Source organism: Agelaius tricolor, unplaced genomic scaffold, assembly GCF_023055355.1.
Source record: "Agelaius tricolor isolate 1412-34295 unplaced genomic scaffold, bAgeTri1.0.p SCAF_54, whole genome shotgun sequence".
NCBI classification, from domain to species: Eukaryota; Metazoa; Chordata; class Aves; order Passeriformes; family Icteridae; genus Agelaius; species Agelaius tricolor.
Genome location: NW_027269314.1, coordinates 1,475,455 through 1,499,684, shown reverse-complemented (window position 1 = coordinate 1,499,684; position 24,230 = coordinate 1,475,455). Strand labels below are relative to the sequence as shown.

At 49.9% G+C, this 24,230-nt stretch overlaps 1 protein-coding gene across 3 annotated transcripts in view; it reads left to right on the top strand.

Annotated features, from left to right (window-relative positions):
- The window catches only part of EXOC6B (exocyst complex component 6B), a 312,471-nt gene that overhangs the window by 218,811 nt on the left and 69,430 nt on the right, over window positions 1-24,230 (top strand). For all 3 annotated transcript variants that reach the window (XR_011684023.1, XM_071455767.1, XM_071455766.1), the window contains one exon: window positions 12,055-12,196. Coding sequence is in view for 2 of the 3 variants with exons in the window: in XM_071455767.1 (XP_071311868.1) it covers window positions 12,055-12,196 (142 nt within the window). In the remaining variant the exon portion in view is untranslated. The remainder of the gene's footprint in view (window positions 1-12,054; window positions 12,197-24,230) is intronic.

Genomic DNA, 24,230 nt, shown 5'->3' with positions numbered 1-24,230 from the left:
CCCGGCATCCCAAAGGGTGGGAATCTGCGTAAATGGGGGATCTGGAGCGTCCCTGTGTGTGCAGAGAGTGAGGAACCCCCGGGGTCATCGTCCCAGAGGGAGGATGAGCGCTCCAAACTTCTGGATCTTTCCTTTTTTTCTCCGACATCGAATTGTAATTACAAAATTATTTCGGGAAGATGGAGCGATTCAAGTCCCTCTCTTTAAGTTTTCCTGCTGCCGTAATTGGCAGCTTTGCCCCGATAAATCAGCAGAAACAAACGTGGTTCTTGCTCTTCATAAGTGAGGGGAAAAAATAAAAAAAGAATCTGTATTTAATCAGCTTTTTGTTTCCAAGATGGCAGCTGCTTTGTATTTAATGGAAAATCAGGCTCTTCCCAATGGAAAGAATGTTATTCCCAAAGCGAATACAAAAGAAAATAAAACCCACAAAAGAGGAGGATGAAATATGTCCATATTTTTTTTTTAATTTCTTTTTTTTTTTTTTGGTCTCGTTCGTTCCAGTTTGGAGCCGCGCGCTCCGATCGCGGCCGGGCCGCAGCTCTGCTTTCCATCAAGGATCTGGGAGAGTCTCGGATCCTGGGCATGGGGACCAGGAGAGAGACACGAATAGGACCAAAAAAATGAAGGCTACTTCATGTTTCATTTGTACCTTTTGGCTTTGGGGAGATTTACATGGAATATTGGGAAGGAATTCTTCCCTGTGAGGGGGGTGAGGCCCTGGAATGGGATTCCCAGATTGGCTGTGGCTGCCCCTGGATCCCTGGAAGTGTCCAAGGCCGGGTTGGACATTGGGGCTTGGAGCCACCTGGGACAGTGGGAGGTGTCCTGCCCATGGATGATCTTCAAGGTCCATCCCAATCCAAACCATTCCAGGATTCTGTGATTTTGTTGCCAGGCTCAACTTCCAGCCTGGTGGGACAGTTGGGATCAGGTGGTTCTGTTCTTGAGTGCCTGCAGTTAAACCCAGTGGCAAACCAGGATAAGTTCTAATTCCTATAGTAATTCCTAGAGTAGTTGCTAGAGTAATTCCTGGAATTTCTCAGGGTCAGATGATGTCCCACCCCAAACCTGGGCTGGCAGGAATCTTTCCCACCTGTGGCTGGTGTGGAGGTCATTGGAGAGATCCTGCAGCACTGCAGGAGCCCGGAGAGCAGCTGGATGCTCCAGCTCATTTTGGGTGATACAGGCTCTGCACCCAACCATTTCCACGTTCTTGACTCCCAAAAAATCATTTAATTAAAAATATCCTGCTCTGCTTTTGGGTGTTGAACAAGGAAAAAGACAGAGATTGTGGAATCTTCTGTTTCCTTGGTTTTTTGCATGTTTACATAGCCTGATTTTCCCCAGCAGCTTCCCAACTTTGCTGCAAACCCTGGAGCTTCCAGAGGAGATCTCTGCTCACTCTGGGCTCTTTAGGGCTCCAAAGGAGCTGCCCTGTGCTCGGCTGTGCCATCTGCATCCCGAGGTCCTTCCCTTCCCTTCCCTTCCCTTCCCTTCCCTTCCCTTCCCTTCCCTTCCCTTCCCTTCCCTTCCCTTCCCTTCCCCTGTTCATTTTTTTCCTATTTAACAAAAATCATCAAGCAGAAGTCACTCATTGGCTCTGACACAGTGACAAATTGTGTGTTCCTGTGCCTGCTCCTGTCCCAGAGCCTCTGATATCCCAAATCCCACGATTTCTGTGGTTCCAACCTCCTTGAGTTGTGCCTTTGCTGTTGGGTGTTTTTGCTTCTCCTTTTCAGGCTTCTCATGATTCCAAGACCTCTTGATTCCTTCAGAGGAAAAACCTTTCCATGGAGCTGGCTACTCCACAAATCATTAAAGACCCCCAAAAAGCCCCAAACCGAATAAAACAGCATTAAATATTTTTAATAAAAGCCCCTTTCAGCCCTGTCTGCAGGAGCTGGTTGTGACCATCACCCCCAGTGTGATTTCCCTCTTCCTTGAGCTTCCCCCAGCTCCAGCCAAAATACTTCCAGCTGTTGACCTTGGGCATCTTGGGCACAGCCAAAGTTTTCTTCCTCTTTTGTTGGAATGTCAGGGATTTGTATCGGGCTGCAGTGGCCGGTTTATTTTTGGTGTGGTGAGGATAATTGCTGGGTTTGCTTTTCTCTTTTCTTCCCCCTTTTTTTTTTTGTTGTTGTTTGTCTGGTTGTCCCTGAGCTTCTGGTGGGAGTTCAGCTCTGCCATGCGTTGGTCCTGTTGTCAGATCCCGTTTTCCCAAAATATCATCAAGGTGGGAAGTGTTTGGCAAAGGACACCCTGTGGAGTTTTTCTACACCTCTGGAATGCAGCCACTGGAATGGGCTCAGCTTCCACGGGAATTTGGGAGAGATCCTGGCTCAGGCAGGGAATGGGGCCTTCCAGGTTGGTTGGAGCTCCTCCACATTTTGGCTCTTTGGAGTTCTCCAGTTGAGTTGGTCTTTGCAGGAGACAAATCCTGCTTGGAATTGGGTTGATTGGTGCTGCTCTCCATAGGTTTTCTGTGGTGAACCTGAGATCTTCCATGGTGGGACGTTCATGTCTCTCGAACTGAGATAGGGGTGGTCACAGTCAAGGCCAAAATCCCAGCAGCGAGGGTTCTTCCATGGGTGACCCAAGGTTCATCACTTCTGGAATGGCCGATCCTGGGCAGAAGAGGCCTCCCCATTCCTGGGAAATCAGGGCATGGATGTCTGTCCTGGCCGGGAGTGGGTGTTGGGGCTGTTGGAAGGGACGCTGCTGTCATGGTGACAGTGACATTGGCCATTCCCTGTGTCCCAGTGTGGATGGAATCCAAAATGCCTTCCCAAACAAATGTGTGTGCAGACATCGCCTCTTTTCTTGAGTCATCAGGAGCTCCAAGGTTCAGAGGATCCCATGGATCCAGCGCTGAGGAACATCCCATTGGTTCAAGGCTTGGAGTATTCCATGGATCCAAGGCTGAGGATCATCCCATGGATCCTAGACTGAGGAACATCCCGTTGGTCCAAGGCTGATGATCATCCTATTGATACAAGGCTAAGGAGCATCCCATGGATCCAAGATTAAGGAACATCCTATTGATCCATGGCAGAGGAGAGTCCCATGGATCCAAGACTGAGGAACATCCTATTGATCCAAAGCTGAGCAGCATCTTGTTGATCCAAGGCTGAGGAGCATCCCATTGATCCAAGGCTGAGGAGCATCCCATTGAATATCCCTTCCTCCAGCAGCCATTCCCATGTGCCCAGGAGCCCTGACCCACAAGCCAACCTTGGCTGGAAGGTTTCCCTCCTTCTTCTTTTCCTTGGCAAATCCCAAAGCCACGTGAACGTCACCTCCTAACTTGGCTCCGGCCCCTTTTTCCAGCTCCATAAAAAATCCACACAGTGGCTCCAGTGTTCAGCTCCTGGGATGGCTCCACGGAGCCAGGGATCAAATCCAGGTCTGCCAGGGGCTGAAGTCACTCAGGGCCCGTTGGTGGCCACACCACGTCAGCCACCCCTCGTGTGCCACGTGTGTCACGTCAGCGCGGAGTGACAGAGCCCACAGCTGGAAACCAGGAATGGCTCTGCTCCCGTCCTCCTTCCATAAGAAAAAATTAGGGACAAAAAAGGGATCTATTCTTAATGAGTGCTGCAAAGCTGAGTAAATAGAATTAATTAAGAGTTTTCTTGGTACCTGCAGGGTTTGTGTGGGATGCAGCCCTGGAGGTTGGTGTGGCCACGGTGGTGACTGAGCTGAGCCCCAGCCTTGAGGGGACAACTCTGGAGGCCACCAAGCTCGGGGTGATATTGGCAACCAACCAGACACATCACTGGGGCTTGGGGTGTCCTTGCTTGGGCATCTTCTCATTCTTTGGGACCTCTTTGTCCTGGGGAACCCATTTCTTTGCAGGATCTTGAGTGCAGAACCACAGCTTTTGTGTTGTCTTTTTTTTTTCTTTTTTTTTTCCTTGGTAGAGGTTTTGTATGATTTGTGTGGTTTTTTTAAACTAAAACAAAGCTGAAAACACCCAAAACAAACCAGAAAAAAAAAATCCAACCAAAAATCTCCACAAAAAAACCCACTTGGTCCAGTTGAAAATTGACTTTTGGGCAAATAATGAAAGGTTTATTTTTTAAGTAAACCTCTTAAAAATATTTTTAAAAATCACAGGTACTCGTCGTTCATTTGTTTTGACGCTTTGGGAAGTGTTTGTGCTTTTGGGTGATGGTTTGGGGTTTTTCTGCCACCTTCAGTGAGTGCAGAACTGTTGTTTAAAAAAAAAAAAAGGCAAATCAGGACAAGACAGGCAAGGCAGGAAAAATTTCCAGAGCTGATTGACTCAATTTGCCCCCAGTTTAGGGGGATTTGAGGCAGCCAGGGGATCCAGAAGCTTCTGGAGCAGGAGATGAGCCCTGGGAGGTCTGCAGGGTCTGAAGTCTCCATCTGTGGCCACAGAGAGAGGATCCACTGGGATTATCCTGGGGTTTGTGCTACCAAACAATTGCTCATTATTTCCCCATCACGTTTCCATCCTCTGCAAAACATCCCAGCGCTGCCTTATGGATTGGGAAAGTCAGGAAATTCAGTGTTGAAATTATGGGGACAACTCGTGGTGTTTATAGAAAATTGTACATTTAATACCAAAGGATTCCCATTTTCTGGCCTGCTTTTCTGCTGTCTGAAGTCCCTGGATTTTGCACGTCTAAATATCCTTAATCGCATCAATCCCGATGCTTGTTGTGGGCGAAGAAGGAATTCTGCTGGTAGCTAAAAAAAATAATTGGAAACTCTGAGAGCACTTGGAGCCTGTCAGGCTTTGTTTTCCATGGAAATACTGCGTTAGTTCCTCGGGGAGTCGCTGGGAGGGTTCTCCTGCTACAGCAGGAGTTGGGTTTGGATTTCTGGGACCACATCCCACCTGGTTGGGGCCAGGGGAAGTGCAGGAGGTACCAACAGGTGAAGGGAGGCTGTGGCTGCCCCTGGACCCCTGGAAGAGCCCAAGGATAGGGCTTGGAGCACCCTGGGATAGTGGGAGGTGCCAGGGTGGACCTGGGTGATCTTTGGGATCCAACCCAACCCATTCCACGATTCCCTGGCAGCCAGAGGTGCTCCTGCAGGGTGGCGGGGACTGGCAGCGCGTTCCTGATTGCACGTTAAGATTAATGGGTATTTATTTGAACAACCATTCCATTTCAGTAGCTCTTAATGAGTCCTTTGATAGCCAGTTCCTTAATTAACAAGGCAGCCTCTTGGCGTTTCCTCTCCCTAATTGGGAACAGATTGGCCGTGTCTAAACAAACGCTCCCGGCAGCAGGGCCGGCTCCAGAGCCTCCGCGTGGCCCTTCCCCACCGGGGCTGCCCCTGGGAGCCCACAGCCTTCCCTGCCTGCCCAGGGGTGGGATCTGCATGGAAAGAGAGGATTTTGTGGCTGCTCTCCTCAAGCAGGATGGACACTGGGCTTTGGGATGGCCCAGGGAGAGCCCCCAGGCCTGGAGGTACCACCTGGACGTGGCACTCAGCGCTCAGGATGGGGACAAGGTGTGGTTTGGTCACAGACTGGACTCGGTGATCCTGGAGGGCTTTTCCAGCCTCAGTGATCCTGTGGTGGTGTGTTCTTGTAGGAGCCCCTTGGCTGCATCTCTGGGAGAGATTTGGAGCTTGGCTCCTCCCTTTCAGTGTTTGGAGTGGCCACAGGGAACCTTCTGGATCCTTCCTGTGTGTCCAGAGGGATCCTGGGTCACCTTGATCCACAGGGAACCTTCTGGATCCTTCCTGTGTGTCCAGAGAGATCCTGGGTCACCTTGAGCCTCAGGGAACCTTCTGGATCCTTCCTGTGTGTCCAGAGGGATCCTGGGTCACCTTGAGCCTCAGGGAACCTTCTGGATCCTTCCTGTGTGTCCAGAGGGATCCTGGGTGGCACAGGGAGGGCAGTGTCACCTTGCAAGGTGTCATGGCAACCCCGAGGTTCTATTAGGAGCTGTGGACAGAGGGATTCATTGCTAGGAATGAGCCACAAAAGAATAAATCTGTGGATTTTGCTGGGATAACACCCTTGGAATGGCTTTGTTTGACTGAGGTTGGACCAAGGAGAGGTTTGGGCATCTTGGCCATGGAGATCTGCCAGCTTTCACCTGTGATCCCTGTTCTTCCCAGTGCAAATCCAGGTTTTGATGGGATTTGCAAAGGTCTTTAATAATGAATGACCCCACAGAGCTGTTCCTGGGATTGCTTCATGGGGTATGAAGCTCTTCAGTTTTCTGCCACGTCGGTAAAGGAGCATTGGTGCCTTTGAGGTGTGTGTTTTCCCCTTTCCCTGCAGAGTGCTCAGCTCAGGGCTGCATTCCCGCTCTTTGTTCCCTGTCCAGATCTGATCCTCTCCTTTGGACAAATTGTTCCTGAGCTGGAGGGACCAGGGTGTCTGGGCATTCACTCTCTCCTGACCAGGGTGTCGCTTCTCATTCACTCTCTCCTGACCAGAATTTGGTGCCCAGGGCAGGTGTGGGTCACCCTTGGGGTTCCTCCCCAGGTTGATCTGACCCCTGCTTGGGGTGTTAAGGGGTTTGTTCCTCTGAAATTTTGCTCAGTAGGGACAGAAAACCTTCCTGGGGCTTTTATTTTGTGTGGTGTGGGAAAGGAGGGCATCCAGTGGGACCTGGGCAGGCTGGAGAGGTGAGCACAGGGGAAGCTCATGAAGCTCATCCCGAGGGGTGTTCCCCTGGAGAAGAGAAGCTGTTCCTGAATCCCAGGCAGGGCTGGAGCCACGCTGGGGAGCAGGATCAGGACGTCACTGGTGTCTGCTCAGGGTGCTGGCACGGGGACAAGGCCTTTGGGAGTGCCCCAGCTTCTGCCACGCTCCCGAAAATCATCGGGGAATTAGCGCGGGGCCGGCTGAGCGCGGCGGCTCCTGTGAGCTCCCGACAGCTGCGGCGACACCGCGGGGATCCCGCTGCGTGCCAGGGCACAGGTCCTGGCACCGCCACCGAGGGTGGGGCAGGGCACCATTTCGGGAGGGTAACCAACCATTTCGGGAGGGTAATGATTTCAGGAGGGTTGGGGTGGGTGATGATTTCAGGAGGGTTGGGGTGGGTAACAATTTTGGGAGCGTTGGGGTGGGTAGTGATTTTGGGATGATTGGGGCGGGTAACCATTTCAGGAGGGTAATGAATTTGGGAGGGTTGGGATGGGTAACAATTTCAGGAAGGTTAGAGGGGTAATGATTTTGGGAGAATTGGGGTGGGTAACAATTTTGGGATGATTGGGGCAGGTAACCATTTCAGGAGGGTAATGATTTTGGGAGGGTAACCATTTTGAGAGGGTTGGGGTGGGTAATGACTTTGGGAGGGTTGGGGCAGGTAACCATTTTGGAAGGGCAACATTTTGGGAGGATTGGGGTGGGTGACGATTTTGAGAGGGTTCGGGCAGGTAACCATTTCGGGAGGGTTGGGGTGGGTAACGATTTTGGGATGATTGGGGCGGGTAACCATTTTAGGAGGGTAATGATTTTGGGGAGGGTAACCATTTTGGGAGGGTTGGGATGGGTAATGATTTTGGGATGGTAATGATTTTGGGTGGGTTGGGGTGCGTAACGATTTTGAGAGGGTTGGGTCAGGTAACCATTTCAGGAGGGTAACAATTTCAGGAGGGTTGGGGTGGATAATGATTTTGGGAGGATTGGGGCAGGTAACCATTTCAGGAGGGTAACCATTTTGGGAGGGTTGGGGCAGGTAACCATTTCAGGGGGGTAACCATTTTGGGAGGGTTGTGGCTGTGGGCAAACACGTCCATGCCAGACTCAGCTCCGTGTGTCCCGGGCGAGTCCGGCTCTTCCAGCGCTGCAGGAAAACTCAAAAAAAAAAAAAAACAACAACAAAAAAACTGCCCTGAAGCGAAACCCCATCGTAAATAAGCTCCTGAGAGCCGAGGTGGGCATCTGTGGCAGGAGGATGTGCTCGATTCCTGCCAGCCAGAGCCGTTCCAAGCGGGAATACAAACAACCTTCAGCCGCAGCAGCAGCTTATTAGCGCTGATATATCAGCGGCCGCGCGCTCGTTTGTCTCCTGTCAGCAGCAGCTGCTTATCCAGCAGATTTCCCGCTGTATTCCCGGGGAAATGGCCTGAAATTGATGTTCACAAGCCAGGGCTGACTTTATAAGGAGCTGCAGTAACTCGTGGAGCGCAGGGGTGAGGCAGGAAAGGATTAAGTCGGGTCTTATTTATAAGGAGTGAAACCCATAAATTCTGGGAGGGTTTTAAATCTCGGTGCCCAGGGTAGGAGCTGCTGCTCATCCCTGGTGGTACCTTCTGTTCTCTGAGCAGACATTTAACACCGTGATTGAAACTCCTGTGGCATCTCCGAGTTCTCTGATAATAAATACAAAGGGGGAAAGGGATTCAGGCTTAAAAAGCAGAAAAAAATATTTCTATATAGTTTTGCTTTTCTTCAGATAATACTGGATCTAAACTGTGAGGCATCCATGTGTTCTGTGAGAGGAAAAACTGAGTGTTTTTTAAGAAAAGATTTTTAGGTGTTTAAACTTCAAGAGTAATGTGAATAAAAGGTCATGTTCTCAGCTGGCCTGAGAAGATTCAGGTTCACAGTCAGGACAGTGGGCATTTGCACCTGAAACAGTTTCAGGCCTGGCCTAATCCTGTGTGGAAAAGGCAGAAGGAGGGAAGGCTGAGCCAGAAGCTGCTTCTGGGCTTGTTTGGATCTCCTTTGCCATCTCTGTAATAAGTCCTGGGGGAACATTCCCATAAGGAACATCCTGAAGTGCCCCTTCCACTTGGGGAAGCCTCTCAGAGTCATGGTGCTGCCAAGCCCTGATGATGAAATTGCTTTTCCCATCCTTTTCCCTGTTTCAGGCTTAATTATGTGACATTTCATCTCAATTGTTGGCTCCTTTTCACCCATTTCTGGGGTCACTTCTCATTCACTCTCTCCTGACCAGAATTTGGTGCTCAGGGCAGGTGTGGGTCACCCTTGGGGTTCCTCCCCAGGTTGATCTGACCCCTGCTTGGGGTGTTACAGGGTTGTTCCTCTGAAATTTTGGTCAGCAGGGACAGAAAAACCTTCCTGGGGTCTTTATTTTGTGTGGTGTGGGAAAGGAGGGCATCCAGTGGGACCTGGGCAGGCTGGAGAGGTGAGCACAGGGGAAGCTCATGAAGTTCTTGCTGAGGGGTGTTCCCCTGGCAAAGGGAAAATTCCAGGGAATCCTCAGAGTCCCTGGAGGGGCTCCAGGAGAGCTGGAGAGGGGCTGGGGACAAGGCCTGCAGGGACAGGAGCCAGGGAATGGCTCCCACTGGGAAAGGGGAGATTGGGCTGGGATCTTGGCAAGGAATTCCTGCCTGGGCTGGGATTCCCAGATTTGCTGGGGCTGCCCCTGGATCCCTGGCAGTGCCCAAGGCCAGGTTGGACACTGGGGCTTGGATCCACCTGGGATTTAAGATCCAACCCAAACCATTCCATGGTTCACCTGGAACTGAGAACCTCCAAGGCCTCTCCAAGAGTTACAATCCTCTGTAAATTCCCGCTGAAGTGGAGTGTGAGCTACTCCAGGGATTTTCTGCTGCTCTTCCAGGAAGGGTCAGGAGCCCCATGCCCTGCCCTCAGCAAGGTCCTAGGTCTTGGCAGCAGAGCTTTGATTTCCCATCCTCTGCTTCCATCTGGAACATCCCAATGACACATGGAGGGCTTGAGGGCACTGGGAATGTCCATCTGGAGCAGAGGAGGCTCAGGGGAAACTCATCAGGATCTGTTCATCCCAAGGGGCAGCTGTGACAGGGACAGCACCAGGGAATGCTGGAGCTGTTCCAGGGGAGGCTCAGGCTGGATTTCAGGGAAAAATTCCTCATCCAGAGGGTGCTGGCACTGTCCAGGCTCCCAGGGAATGGGCACAGCCCCGAGGCTGCCAGAGCTCCAGGAGCATTGGACACACTCGCATGGGCAGGGTGGGATTTTGGGGTGTCTGTGCAGGGCCAGGCTTGGATCCACGATCCTGTGGGTCCCTCAACTCAGGATATTCCCTGATTCTGTCAAAACTCCTTGGCCACAGCTAAAACTCAAGTGTCTGTTGGAATTAATGAAGAAAAATCACAGCCGGGCAGCGCCGTACTTCCCGCAGCTCTCAGAGATGAGGAATTGGCACGAGCAGGGTTTTAAATAACCCAGCGTGTCAGAAAAGCACAAACAAATGATGAAAAGCAAAGAAAAAACCCCAGAGCTCTGCTAAACTTTATGGTTGCCATGCTTCATCTTCATTTTGGTGCAGGTGTTTGCTGGGAGGTGAGTGATGGACGCTCCGGACCCTGGGAGCGGCGGCGAGCCGGAGATGGAGCACCCTGCCCTGCAACGCACGGCTCGGCTCCTTTTTTAAATAAAAAAACCATTTTTCCTTCTGTCTGAAGATGGATGTGGCCTGAAGATCCAAATCAAGTTTGCAGAGCTGGGGAAAAAACCCTTCCCAGCACAGGGATCAAACGTTGCCGTGCCACGATAACGAAACCGGCGGTGCCGAGCTGGAAGCACGGCGTAAACTCCGCGTTTAATCCCAGTTTAAACACAGCTTGTAAAGCGCCTCTGAGAGTCGGTGAGAGCTCCTAAGCCACGCCTTGGTGCCAGGAAAGCGTGTTAAGAGTCTTTTGTGAGTGTTTGAGGAGATAATCTCCTGCTGGAGCTGTTTTCAGGGCAGCGCCATGATCCAAAACCTCCCTGGTGGCGTTGCGCACGCAGGCATCGGGATCATTCCCTGTGGTGCCAGCCTGAGGGGTTTGGGCTAAATCCCGCTCTGGTCCCAAAGGATTTCCCCATTTTTATGGGTTTAATTCCTGGTGCAGACCCTCTACCTGCCGTAGAGAGGATCAGGTTGTGGGTGGGAATGTCCAAGATCAGCTTGGACATCGGGACTTGGAGCAACCTGGGACAGTGGGAGGTGTCCCTGGCCATGGAATGAGATGGGCTTTAGGGTCCCTTCCCACCCAAACATTCCATGATTCCCTGATAATCAATGGGATGCTGTCTCGCCCACGTTAAGGCACGATGAGAACGCTTTGAGCTCTGAGCACCCCGGAGCTCTCCTGGATTCAACCAGCTGCACCCAACAAGGCCTAACCCTTCCCTCAGCCATGGGCACTTCCAGGGGGGATTCCCTTGGGAGATGGTGGTTGTGACCTTGAGCCCTGTGGGAAGATCCCATCACAGATGGGACACGCTGAGGAGGCTGGGCCGGGCTGGAGAAGTTCCCTGGTGGCTTTACTGAGGAGATTTCACTGGGCTGGAGAAGTTCTCTGGTGGCTTTAAGTGAGGAGGTTTGACTGAGCTGGAAAAGTTCTCTGGTGGCTTTACTGAGGAGGTTTGACTGAGCTGGAGAAGTTCCCTGGTGGATTTAACTGAGAGGTTTTGGCTGGGCTGGAGAAGTTCTTTGGTGGCTCTAACTGAGGAGATTAGGCTGCTCTGGAGTTCTGTGGTGGCTTTACTCTGAGGGGCTTTGGGCTGGGCTGGAGAAGTTCTATAGGATTTACTGAGGAAGTTTGGCTGCGCTGGAGAAGTTCTGTGCTGGTGGCTTTACTGAGGAGGTTTGACTGAGCTGCAGAAGTTCTATAGTGGATTTACTGAGGAAGTTTGGCTGCTCTGGAGAAGTTCTCTGGTGGCTTTACTGAGGAGGTTTGACTGAGCTGCAGAAGTTTTGCACTGATTGCTTTAACTGAGGAAGTTTGGCTGCTCTGCAGAAGTTCTGTGCTGGTGGCTTTAACTGGGGAGGTTTGGCTGCTCTGCAGAAATTCTGTGCTGGTGGCTTTAACTGGGGAAGTTTGGCTGCTCTGGAGAAGTTCTCTGGTGGCTTTACTGAGGAGGGTTGATTGTGCTGCAGAAGTTCTGCACTGATTGCTTTAACTGAGGAAGTTTGGCTGCTCTGGAGAAGTTCTCTGTTGGCTTTAACTGAGGAAGTTTGGCTGCTCTGGAGAAGTTCTGTGCTGGTGCCTTTAACTGGGGAAGTTTGGCTGCTCTGCAGAAGTTCCGTGCTGGTGGCTTTCCCGATGGGGCTGCCCTGCAGAAGTCCTGCGGTGGCTTTTTGCGCCGGTGTCCCTGACGAGTGTCCGTTTGTCCTGCAGGGGAAGGTGGCCCAGACGGCCTGCATGTCGGCCTGCAAGCACCTCTCGACGTCGCTGCTGCAGCTGCTGCTGGAGGCCGAGGTGAGGCAGCTGACGCTGGGGGCCCTGCACCAGTTCAACCTGGACGTGGAGGAGTGCGAACGTAAGAGCCCAACCAGCCCCGTCCCTGTCCTTGGCTTGGTCACGGGTCCAGGGGGAATTCCTGCTCTGCATCAGGCTCAGGGGTTTGGGGAACGTTGAAATCGAGGTGGCCCACACCTAAAATGGGACTTTGGCCCGTGAGTTTTAAGGGTGATTATTAAATATTAGTCCCCAAATGTTTCGGGGTGTGTCCTGCCTGGCTTCGTCTGGCTGGGACACACTGCAACAGGTGGTGAATCAGCTCTGTTTATAAAATGAGTTATTTATTGAGCAGACAGGAGAAAATGAAGAAAAGGTTTAATTGAAGTTACTACAGGGTATAAACCAAAAAGAATTATTAGTGCACTACATGAAATTATGTGTGACATTAAGGTATTTCTATTAGAATGATATTGCTATTTCTATTTCTTATTATATTTGCATTTACATTTACATTCATATCTATATATCTATATCTATATCTATATCTACAACTTTATATTTATATCTATATTTATATTTATATTTATATTTATATTTATATTTACTGGAAAAAGAAATGCCAGGGTAGGTTAGGAATCAAAAGAAATAGGATAGATTAAGAATCAAAAAGAATGGCATAGATTAGGAATCAGAAGGAATAGGGTAGATCAGGAATAAAATGGAATAGGGTAGATTAGAAATTAAATGGAATAGGGCAGATTAGGAATCAAATGGAACAAAAATGACCATGGTGTACACAAAGTCCGTTCCCTCAACCTCCAGAGGAGTAACCCCAAACAGCCTCCCAAATTTGGGGTAAGATCCTACAGTGCTGCTGTGCCCCTTGGTGTTTGGGGTCCCAGGTCAGGGGTGTGGCAGTGCCAAGGTCTGGGGGTGGTGGGTGCCCACAGAGCTCACCCAGAGCATCTTCAGCACACAGTATTCCAAGAGATCCAATTTTACTTCTCCTTTTCCTCTTCAATGCTGCCTTGACACTCTCCAGACCATCCCTACATTTTGGGATTGAGTTTCTTAAAAACAGGAGGGATTGGAGTGCACGAATCAAGAATCAGTTTATTTCTGACTCTTTCCGAGAAGCTGGGGCTGCCCCATCCCTGGGAGTGTCCAAGGCAGGGATGGATGGGGCTTGGAGCATCTGAAGAAGTTGATGTTCTTCACCAGTTCTGGTCCTCTCCCAGCTTCAGCCCTTTGTGCTCTCTGCAGGGAATTTTGTCCTTGAAGTGAGCCCTGTGCCGAGTCAGTGGTGGAGATGAGGTGTCTTGTGACAAAGTGACAGCAGCTCCTCAGGGCAGGAGCATCGTGGTGCCACCCTCAGGGCTCTGCTCCCAAACCTGCCCCTTTTGGCTTTTCAGGCACGCACCTGGATTGGGGCTGGAATTCTCTGGGTGCCCTCAGGTTGTTGCTCGTCCTGCTCGGTGAAAGGGTTAAAAACCAGAGCCCAAAGCAGACAAAATGCTCTTTTTAATCCAGGTTTTGGAATTAAAGTAAGGCAGAGTGAACACATCCCTGCACAGGATCCTCTTCCCTCTGAGGGGGATGGGTTTGTTGGGATTCATCCTGAGATGGATTTGTTGGGATTCATCCTGGGGTGGATTTGTTGGGATTCATCCTGGAATGGGTTTGTTGGGATTCATCCTGGGATGGCTTTGTTGGGATTCATCCTGGGGTAGCTGTGTTGGGATTCATTCTGGGGTGGGGGTTTGTTTGGATTCATCCTGGGATGGATTTGTTGGGATTCATCCTGGAATGGGTTTGTTGGGATCCATCCTGGGATGGATTTTCTGGGATTCATCCTGGTGTGAATTTGTTGGGATTCATCCTGGGATGGCTTTGTTGGGATCCATCCTGGGGTGGATTTGTTGGGATTCATCCTAGGATGGATTTGTTGGGATTCATCCTGGGGTGGATTTGTTGGAATTTGTCCTGGGGTGGATTTGTTTGGATTCATCCTGGGGTGGATTTGTGACCATGGTGGTTGAGAACCCAGAGCTTGATAGAGTTCCTAACGAACCCCCCAGGTGATCTTTGATTTTAGGGTATTTTAGGGATTTTTTTCCCCCCAGATATCCACATTTTGGCTTTCCTAGTTGAGGTGGAGATTGGGATGTCTCGTGTTATCGCAGAATCCTGGAATGCTTTGGGTGGGAAGGGACCTTAGAGCCCATCCAAGGGCACTTCCCACTCTCCCAGGGTGCTCCCAGCCCCATCCAGGCTGGCCTTGGACACTTCCAGGGCTCCAGGGGACTCAGTGACATCAGCTCTTGGTTTCATCATCCCCTGGCACTTCCCATTGCCAAGCCAAGTTCTTCCACCCTTTATCCAACATTTTCCTGACCCAATTTTACTTCAGCTGCCCCCATCAACACTGAGATTAAATTTACTGCTGGGAACAACCCCCCAGCAGGAATTTTGCTGTTTCCAACACAGGTTTTTCCATTTTTCAACATCCACTTGCCATTTTCCAGCCCTCAGCTGACCAGCCCAGGAGAAGGATCCCAATTTAATGATTCCCACCCGGATCCTGCAGCTGCACCATAACTCACCAAGCAATGCCTGATTTTCCTCCTGGTGCTGCCTCGATCCCCCAGTTCCTGACTCTCATTTGTGTCCCCTCAGCTGTGCTCCCATGGGTTTCTGCTGAGGGACAGGCACCAGAGCTGGGAATAATGGGAAGCGTTTGTCATCTTTATTAATTCCGTTTTTTTTGGCTCCAAACACTCCAAACCCAGCAGTTTTCCACCCCATCCATAACGTGGATCACGGAGCAGCAGCTCTTCCCTAAAAGCTGCTGCTGCCAAGGAAGACGAATGGGATTTCAGAGCAGGTTGGAAAGCACAATTCCTTAAATTCCTGTTGTTTGGGGAGCCCGAGCCAGGAGCACTCAGACATCCCAGAGCAGGTGACGCCAAGCAGGGTCAGGGACCTGTCCCCAGCCCCGTCCCAAGGTGCCACTGGAGCAGGGAATGGAGATGGATGCTGGAGCTGGATCCTCCCCATCCATCACTGTCAGCCCTGAACAGACAAAATCCTTCTCCCTCCCAGCAGCAAATCCGTGCCCCTCATCCCCATGGGTCAGTCTGGTGGCTCTGCTGAGCCTGGGAGTCACTTTAATTTGGTTACTTTGGAGCAGAAATCCATCAAGGTTTGAATTTTGGGATGAGCCAGTGCCAAGAGGGAGGTGGTGTATTCAGGAAATAAGTTTCAGTTTGCAAGGTTGGGGTTTATTCTTGTTTTTTTTGGTGATTTTTTAAGTCTTTTTTTGTACCTGAAAGCACAGTTGTGAATCTCAACATCCTCACAGTGCCAGTTCGTGCCTCTGCCTCAAATTCCCAAACCTTTCCCAATCCAGCAGTTTTATCTTGCACTTACACATTAAAATAGGATTTTATGTCTGTTTGGAGCACTTCCAGTGAGTGCCATGGTGAGGGAATGGGGCTGCAGAGTTCTGATGCTGGAGTTTATTAAGGTTGTGAATGCTGAAAAAACAATCTGGTTAAAAGAGAGGTGAGGTGAATGAAGGAAATTATTTTATTGGATATTAGGCATAGTTTGAAGGGGGTGAAGGCCTGCAGGGACAGGAGCCAGGGAATGGCTTCCACTGGGAAAGGGGAGATTGGGCTGGGATCTTGGCAAGGAATTCCTGCCTGGGCTGGAATTCCCAGATTTGCTGGGGCTGCCCCTGGATCCCTGGCAGTGCCCAAGGCCAGGTCGGATCCACCTGGGACAGTGGGAGGTGTCCCTGCCCATGGATGGGGTGGGATGAAGATGCCCTTTAAGGTCCCTTCCAACCCATCCAGTCTGGGATTCTGGGATTTTGGGATTCTGGGATTTTGGGATTCTGTGGTGCTTGGCGGAAAGATGAGGTTGTGATGGGACCCCTCCACCTGCTGTTTAAATCTCCCCCTTCCTTAAATCTGTCCTTTTTTGGTGCGTTCAAATTACAGAAAATGCAGTTTATTCGTTTTTATTAATTTTCTGATCTTCCAAAAGGAAGCTGTTGTAGGACTGAGGGGAAACAGTGAATTAAACAGACCCCAAGAGCCAGGTATTCCATGTTTCCCTCATGTGGATATCCCATAATCAGCAGCATTTTTGGTGTGAAAGAGGGGAAAAGAGCAGAGCAGCCACACATTGTAAAAATCCTTTTGGGTTGCTTGTGAAGGGACAAACCTGGGGGAAATCCCAGCTGTTTTCCGTGGTTTATCCTGGTGAGACCATGGAGTGTCCAGCTGGACCCATCCTGGAGGAGGTGCAGGGTGCTGAGGGGTCAGGGACAGCATCCTCTGGTGCTACCAGCAGGAAGATGCTTCCCAAGGTGTTTGGGAGCAGCTTTCCATGGATTTGAGTGCTTGGATGGCACGAGTGGCTCCAGGGAAGGGCTGCAGGTGGATTTGGGATGTGTTGTAGGGCAGGAGTTGGGATGGTGAGGTTCTCTCACCCCCTTTTAAACCCGGACTAAGGCACAGCTTAAATGAACTGCCTAGAATGACTCAGTGGGACACATCTTGTGTTTCCCTTTAGGAAACACTTCTGGGATAAAAAGAAGCAAAAATACCAACCCTGGAGAAGGGAAAAAAAAAATCCCAAAGATTTTTTTGTAACCTGTAAATTTCCTTTTCTCAGAAAAAAAATTTCTTTTTTTCAGAAGGTTTCTTGTCTCCCAGAATGCATCCATAATCCAAGATTTAACAATGCAATGAGATTTTTAATCTCCTACATGCCCCGCTCTGCTCTATTTGAACTGATAGATCCATATATATATATCTGTATATGGATTTATTTATATTTATATATATATCCATATATTAAATATATACAAATATATATTTATTTCTATATATAATATTTATATTTTTATATAAATATATAGAAATATTTATTTTTATATAAATATATAAATCAATATTGAAAATATAATTTGATAAATGCATAATTTTTCCATCTCCCCTCTACCTCAGACATAGCGGGAATCAAATGGAACAACCCAGATTTGGAGGTGACAGCTGAAAAATCCCAAAGAAATGGGGAGGTTCTCACTCCTAGGAAGTGTTCCCCATCTCCATAACGGGTTCCAGAAGTGGCTGAGGGGTTTTTACAATCCTCAGATCATAAAATGAGCAATTCCATAATCTCCAAACTCTTTTAACTGCTGCTTTCTGGGAAATTAAAAGAGCCCTAAAAATTTGTATTTCAGATTCCATTAAACACCCTATTTTTAGTCAGCCCCTCTCCTGGGGATCAGCCAGGCACGCACCCAGACGCCTCTGCTGGGGTGAGGAATTCTCCATCCCAACAGATTGTCCCAAAATGTGCCCACATGGATCCTGGCACAGCCATTCCCCACCTCCTCCTTGGCTGCCTGATCTGGCTGGTGGGAATTTCTCACGTGGAAATCCCGGGATTTGGGGGAACTTCTGGCGTTTGTCCGTGATGCTGGAGTCATCCTCTCCCTTGGCATGATCCCAAGGACTCACAGGTGTTCTTCCAACCTGTGACCCATCAGGGATGGGAGTTTGTGGTGCTGGAGTTAGGATGGCCCTGACTGGTGTCTGTGCTGTGGCAGTGCAGCAGGAAAAACCTGGATTTGGGGGAAAAATGGGAATGTTGTAGTGGAGAGATGGGAAGATTTAAGCAGAACAGATCAGGAGAGGAATGTCCACCCCTGAGGTGCTGATCTCTCAATGTGCCTCAGGTCCTGGGGTCAGATTTGGGCACCTTCCAACAGGAGAGACCCTGGAGGGGCTGGACCGTAGCCAGGGCAGGGAATGGAGCTGGGAAAGGGATGGAGAATCCCTGAGGGAGCCGGGCAGGGGCTGCAGAATCCCTGAGGGAGCTGGGCAGGGGCTGCAGAATCCCTGAGGGAGCCGGGCAGGGGCTGCAGAATCCCTGAGGGAGCCGGGCAGGGGCTGCAGAATCCCTGAGGGAGCCGGGCAGGGGCTGCAGAATCCCTGAGGGAGCTGGGCAGGGGCTCAGCCTGGAGCAAAGGAGGCTCAGGGGGCCCTTGTGGCTCTGCACAGCTCCTGCCAGGAGGGCACAGCCGGGGGGATTTGGGATCTTATCCCAGGGAACAGGGACAGGAGCAGAGGGGAGGCTCAGGGTGGATTATTTGGAATATTCCTCATGGAAAGAGGGGTCAGGGATTGGAAGTGCCCAGGGAGGTTTGGAGTGCCCATCCCTGAGGGATTTCAGTGCTCTGTGGATGTGGCACTTGGGGACATGGGCAGGGGTGGCCCTGGTGCTGCTGGGCATGGTTGGACTGGGTGATCTTTTCCAGCCATGATGATTTGGGGATTTGTGATTTCCAGCTGCCCTGCTGTGGCTCAGCAAAGAGCTCCCCTCACGTTCATGCCATGGACAGAATGGTGGGATCTTGGCAAGGAATTCCTGGCTGGGAGGGTGGGGAGGCCCTGGCACAGGGTGTCCAGAGAAGCTGTGGCTGCCCCTGGATCCCTGGAGGCCAAGCTGGATCCCAGACCTGGCCTTGGACACTTCCAGGGATGGAAATTCCACAACTTCTCGAGCTGGTGGTGGGATGGGCACCGCTCACATTTGCTGGTGTTGGTGTTGAATGATCTGAGAACTTCACATCTGCCAGGACACACCCATGGAACACCTTGGATTCAGGTCTGGGAACCTGTGGAGATCCCTGACCCAACTCATTAGCCAGTCCCATGGATTCTGTTCCAAATTTCTTGTCACGCATCTCCAACATCCTTCTAAAGAGTTTCCTTCTCTTCAACTTGGAAAACATCTCGTGGTCAGCCCCTGGGGAGTCCCTCCCTTAGGCTGTGGGTGCTCCTCAGCCCTGCCAGTGTCCCATGACGGGGACCACTCCTTCCTCTGCAGTGACAGCACTCCAGGCCCATCTTTGTTCCATCAGAGGAACGTTTGATGGCGAGGGAGAGAAGTTTCTTTCATCTGACCCAGTTCAGAGTGTTTTGGGTGACTCCTCCCTCTTCCCACAGCTCTCTGAAATTACCCAGATGGGAATGAGCTCTGAGAGCTCGGGCTGTAATGGGGAACAGCTTCAGAGCGGGGTTGTGTGGGAATGGTGTGGGAGAAGGAGAAGCTCAGTGTGGAAACTGGGTGAAGGAGAAGCTCAGGGTGGGAATTGGGATCTTCTCTCTGTTCCTCTTGCCTCGATTCCTCCCCAGCATTTCTCACTTTTTCCCACCTGTGAGCTTCTCCAGAGTCCATGGATTTGTTCTTCAGCCTCAGTGTGCTCGAGGTGTCACTTTGTTCCTGTGGATATGGAACAGGAGTTCCCATCTCTTGGCCTTTCCAGGACGGCCTTCTAAGGCTTTATCCAAGGAGATCCCATTACTTGGCTTTCCTAGACAGCCTTCCAAGGCTTTATCCAAGGAGTTCCCATCACTTGGCCTTTCCAGGACAGCCTTCTAAGGCTTTATCCAAGGAAGATGACTTCAAGATCTCCATCCTTTCCTGAGGAATCCTGAGATGGTCGATTGCCCAGATGCTGTCTCTGGCCACGAGCAGATTGGTCCATGTTCCCTTCCCTGGGAGCAGCTTCAGCCTCCATCCTGGAGGTGCCATCACAAATCCCATGTAATTCCGAGGAGATCTTCCTCTCAGATGATGTTTTTGAGGGATGAAGTCACGTCTGGGTCCATTTTTACCTCTCAATCCATGCAAGGCCCTGTCCCCGCATGCGCAGCCGCGCCAGGGATATCTCCCCGTTGGCTGTAATTAATTAATTTACAGTGGATGTCTCTTTTCTGCCATGCCTTTGAACTCTTTATTCTTTGTCCATTGTAAAGGGCTTAACGGTTCCTGTTCCTTGATTCTTTCATCAGTGAAATGTTTTGGAAGAGAGGTTGGAGTCCCCCTGTGACCTGCCCTGGGTGGCCCAGGCCTGTAGACCTTGCAAAGACATTACTTTTTTGGCCTGAACACAAACCCCTCAAACCTTTAGCCTGGCTAAATGCTTTGTACAAACAGCCGCATACTGATCTGCTCTATTCTCTGGTGATTTTCTGCTCAAGGGGCTGCTCTGTAGGTTGCTTGCTATGTTTGCCACTTGCCTTGGTCGTGAAGACAGAACAATAAACGAATCCGACAGTACTGAGGCCAACACTGCGCTCGGTTGTTCCGAGGAAATTATCCTGAAATCTGCTTGAGGAGATTAAACCCAAGAAGAACTGGCTGTGTCTCTCCTCTAAAGCTCCGCTCTCCTCTTTGTTTGCCCTTTTTTGCTCCGAGACTTTGTTCATTCCTCCTTGAGAATGGGTTGGTGGCATTGGTATGTAAAGTGTGACCTGCGATTACAGGAGGTGCAGCTCCTTGTCCAGCAGCCCAGGGGAAACATTGCATTCATTCCTCTGCAGCTTTTCTGAGTGTCTGGGCCGAATTCCTGTTCTCCTTTCTTCTGGGATATGAAAAATATCAGCTCCTATATCATTTCTTCTTTGACACAGAGAATATCAGCTTTTACATAGTTTCTCCTTGGACACAAAGATTGTCAGCTCCTACGTTATTTCTCCTCGGACACAAAGATTATCAGCTCCTTCATTATTTCTTCTGTGACACAAAGAATATCATCAGTTCCTACATAATTTCTTCTGGGACACAGAGAATATCAGCTTGGATGTTGTTTCACTTCTTGGATGTCAATCATAGAATCCCAGAATTGTAGGATTTGGGCTGGAAAGGACATTAAAGACCATCTCATTCCAATCATGGGCAGGGACACCTCGTGCTAGAAGGTTCCAGAGCTTTGTTAATTCAGTGCTGATGAATATTTTTATTAGAATTGCTGTTCAGTTGAGTGTTCTCTCAGTGTGTCACCATCCTAAGTTTTCAAGTCTCACTCCATAACTGTCCTGGCTTCATCCAGTAACTTCCTTAGGAATTCCTTAGGTTGGCTTGGGATGGAAGGGACTTTCAAGACCATCTCATTCCAGCCATGGGCAAGGCCGCCTTTCTCTAGAAGGTTCCAGAGCATTATTAATTCAGTATTTTGGTGAAAATTGCAGCTTAAATCAGTGTTGGCTCAATGTGTGACCATCCTGCGTTTTGAAGGGCAGCATCATTCCATAACTCTCCCAGCATTCCTCCAGTTGGTTCCTTAGGAATCACTGACTGGTTTGGGATGGAAAAAACCTTAAAAGCCATCCAGTTCAGGATGGAAAATACCTTAAAAGCCATCCAGTTCCAACCTGTCCATGGGCAGGGAAATGTGGGAAGGGACAATGGGCAGAGACAGCTAAAGGTGAGCTGCTAAGGAGCAGCCGTGTCCTGGGATGAAATCTTTCTTGGGATGAAATCTGTCTTGAGATGAAATCTGTTTTGGGATGAAGTCTGTCTTGGGATGAAATCTGGCTTGGAGTGGAATTTGCCTTGGGTTTCTCACAAGCAGCCGACAGCGGTGATAAATTCACCAGCCTTGTGAGAACATTCACAATCACAGGCATTTTCTCATGAGGATTTGAAGTTCATGCTTTGGGGAAGATCTTAAATTTCCCAACTCCGTGTGTGCTCCTAAATAGATGCTGAACAGCTGTGAGGCCCTTGATCCAAAATAGAAACTCGTTTTCCTCACAGTCCTTCCAGGGTTTCTTTTCCAGGATTTCTCCAAATGTAATCAGGAACATGAGGTGACCCCATCCTTGGAGGGTAGGACATCGTGGTTGGGTTCCTCAGCCCAGGGACATCTCCGACCCTGAGCCACCCAGAGGAGTTTCACCTCTTGAGAAGGGGCTCAAGCACCATTTCTCACTTCCAAACATTTTTAGTTTCTCAGGTATTGTGCTTTTCCAAAGTGTTTTAGGATTGATGTGGCTTTCGGGATAATTGTTCCAGATGGGACAGTGGGGTGTAGAGGGAATGTGTAAAGATGATTTATCCCTTGCAGATCAGAGTCAGAGGGTTTGGTTGATCCTCCCTCCCTGCTGGCTCGGGCAAGCTGCAGTCAAATTTTATAGCAAACTACATTAAAATGCCTTTGCAGTCAGGATTAATTAAAACAGTTTTTGAGGGACACATGTGAAGTCACTTTGGGCTCTTTGCACCCGGAGTATTGTGGGATTGGTCAGTGGAATTGGCTGGAGCTGAGCAGCTCTGATCTCAGGGAATCATGGAATGGTTTGGGATGGAGGGACCTTCAAGATCATCCAGTCCCATGTTCTGCCATGGCAGGGACACCTTCCACTGTCCCAGGGTGCTCCAAGTCCCCTTATCCAACCTAGCCTGGGACTTTTCCAGGGATCCAGGGGCAGCCACAGCTTCTTTGGGCACCCTGTGCCAGGGCCTGCCCACCCTCCCAGGGAAGGGGAAGAACTTCCTCCTGTTCATCCCTGTCCAGTCCCATCCTGTGCAAAACTCCAAAGGCACGACCATGGATTGTTCCCGCTGACTTTGGCTTGAGCTTTTTCTATCCAAAATCCAAACATGAACAGTCACGTCCATAATTTCTGTTTTTATTTGTTTATCACTCCCTTTGACTCATAACTTCAGATAAAAGCAATGATTTCCCAGCCGTGTTTGCTCCTGTCCTGCAGCGGTTGTCACTTGAGCGATCACTGCAAAGATGAGCGATGGTTTCAATCTCAAAGCTCTTCTGGCATCTGAGACTATTAAAAAGCAGAGTCTGAGAAGTGTCCCCTGTGCCCCTGGAGGTGCCTGTGTCTGGCTTGAAGGATGTTCTCCATCCCAAGGTTTTAATGGAAGGTGGAGCAAGGGAGCTGATTAATAACCCTGCTTTGCTTCCCCGAAATGAGGCGGTTGAGGGACAGGACTGAGTCCTGGTGTTTCACTCATTAATCTCTTCTTGTTAGAGCCAAGGGGCTGCTCCGTGATTGGGCTGCTCTAGGAAAGCTTTGGAAATGGGAGAGTGATGATTTATGTTCCCGATTTTGTGGCCTTGGCTTGGAAATGGGAAAACTTTTGGGAGGACAAGTGTTCAAGGCGAAGACCACCTGACATGAAATCGCTTTGACCATTGGTGCCTCCAATTAGTCATGGAGACAAAAGGCAAATCCTCCTTCCATACTGCCCAGCCATCCCTGATCCTCATCTTTGTGGAGCTTTAGGAGCTGTTGGAAGGTTCCTGTAGGATGAAAACTGGGATAGATGGGCGACAATGGACCATGCAACTGAAAAATCTGTATTAGGTGTATATTTCCCTCCTTTCTCCCTTTTTGCCATCACACCTGGCTTCATCCCAAGAAAACATTTCATTCCTCCAGCACCTCTGGTGCCTGCAGGAGCCACACAGCTCAACCCCAGGCAGGTGCTGCCCCTCGAGCCTTTAGTGGCATTGAGTTGTGGCCTCACAACCCAGGTCCCCTCAGCGCCGAGAGGTTGTGAGGAGGGAGGAGATGAAGCTGTAACTGCAGAGGGTGAAAATGAAGTGAAGTTGGGCAGAACCAACCTCAAAAGACACCCTGGGATGCGTGCAGGCGTCGGCTTCATGACCATTCCCAAAGGAAAAGCTGCTAAATGCCATGGGAGAACCAAGGTCCTCTAAGATGGATCCATTCAGGCCCCTTCAGCGGTTTTAGGTTCGGCTTAAAGAATGGATTAGGAGAAAAATGAACAACCAAAGTATGACATTTTGGCCAGATTAGGCTGGAAGGAGATAAATGTGGCCTTGGAAATATTCTCTTCGCTTTAGAAGCCAACGTTATTCAGTTGTCAGATGTCTTCATCCACCAGAAATAAAAATGCCACCCAACGGCCGCGGGTCTCCGCGTTTGGGCTGACCAAGAGGCGCCATCACCAGATCATGCAAATAATCTGCTGCCTGATAATTAATGACGCGGCTGGGCATATTTTTTTGATGAATGCTCATGGAGCCTGGTGACAGGCGTGAAATTAGAAAATTCCTTCAGCGCCCTAAAATATAAATAGCTTTCGGAACTGAAAAGAGTTTCACAGCTGAAGATTTTATTGTGTTGAGAGGAAAAACTTTTCCACCCCCATCCCCCCCTTTCTTCTGGGCGAGTTGTTTGTCCGTTCACAAAACAAATACTCTGAAGCCCAGTGCGGCTCATGGGAATAAATTTCAGGTCGAATTAGTACAGTTTCCTTGCTGT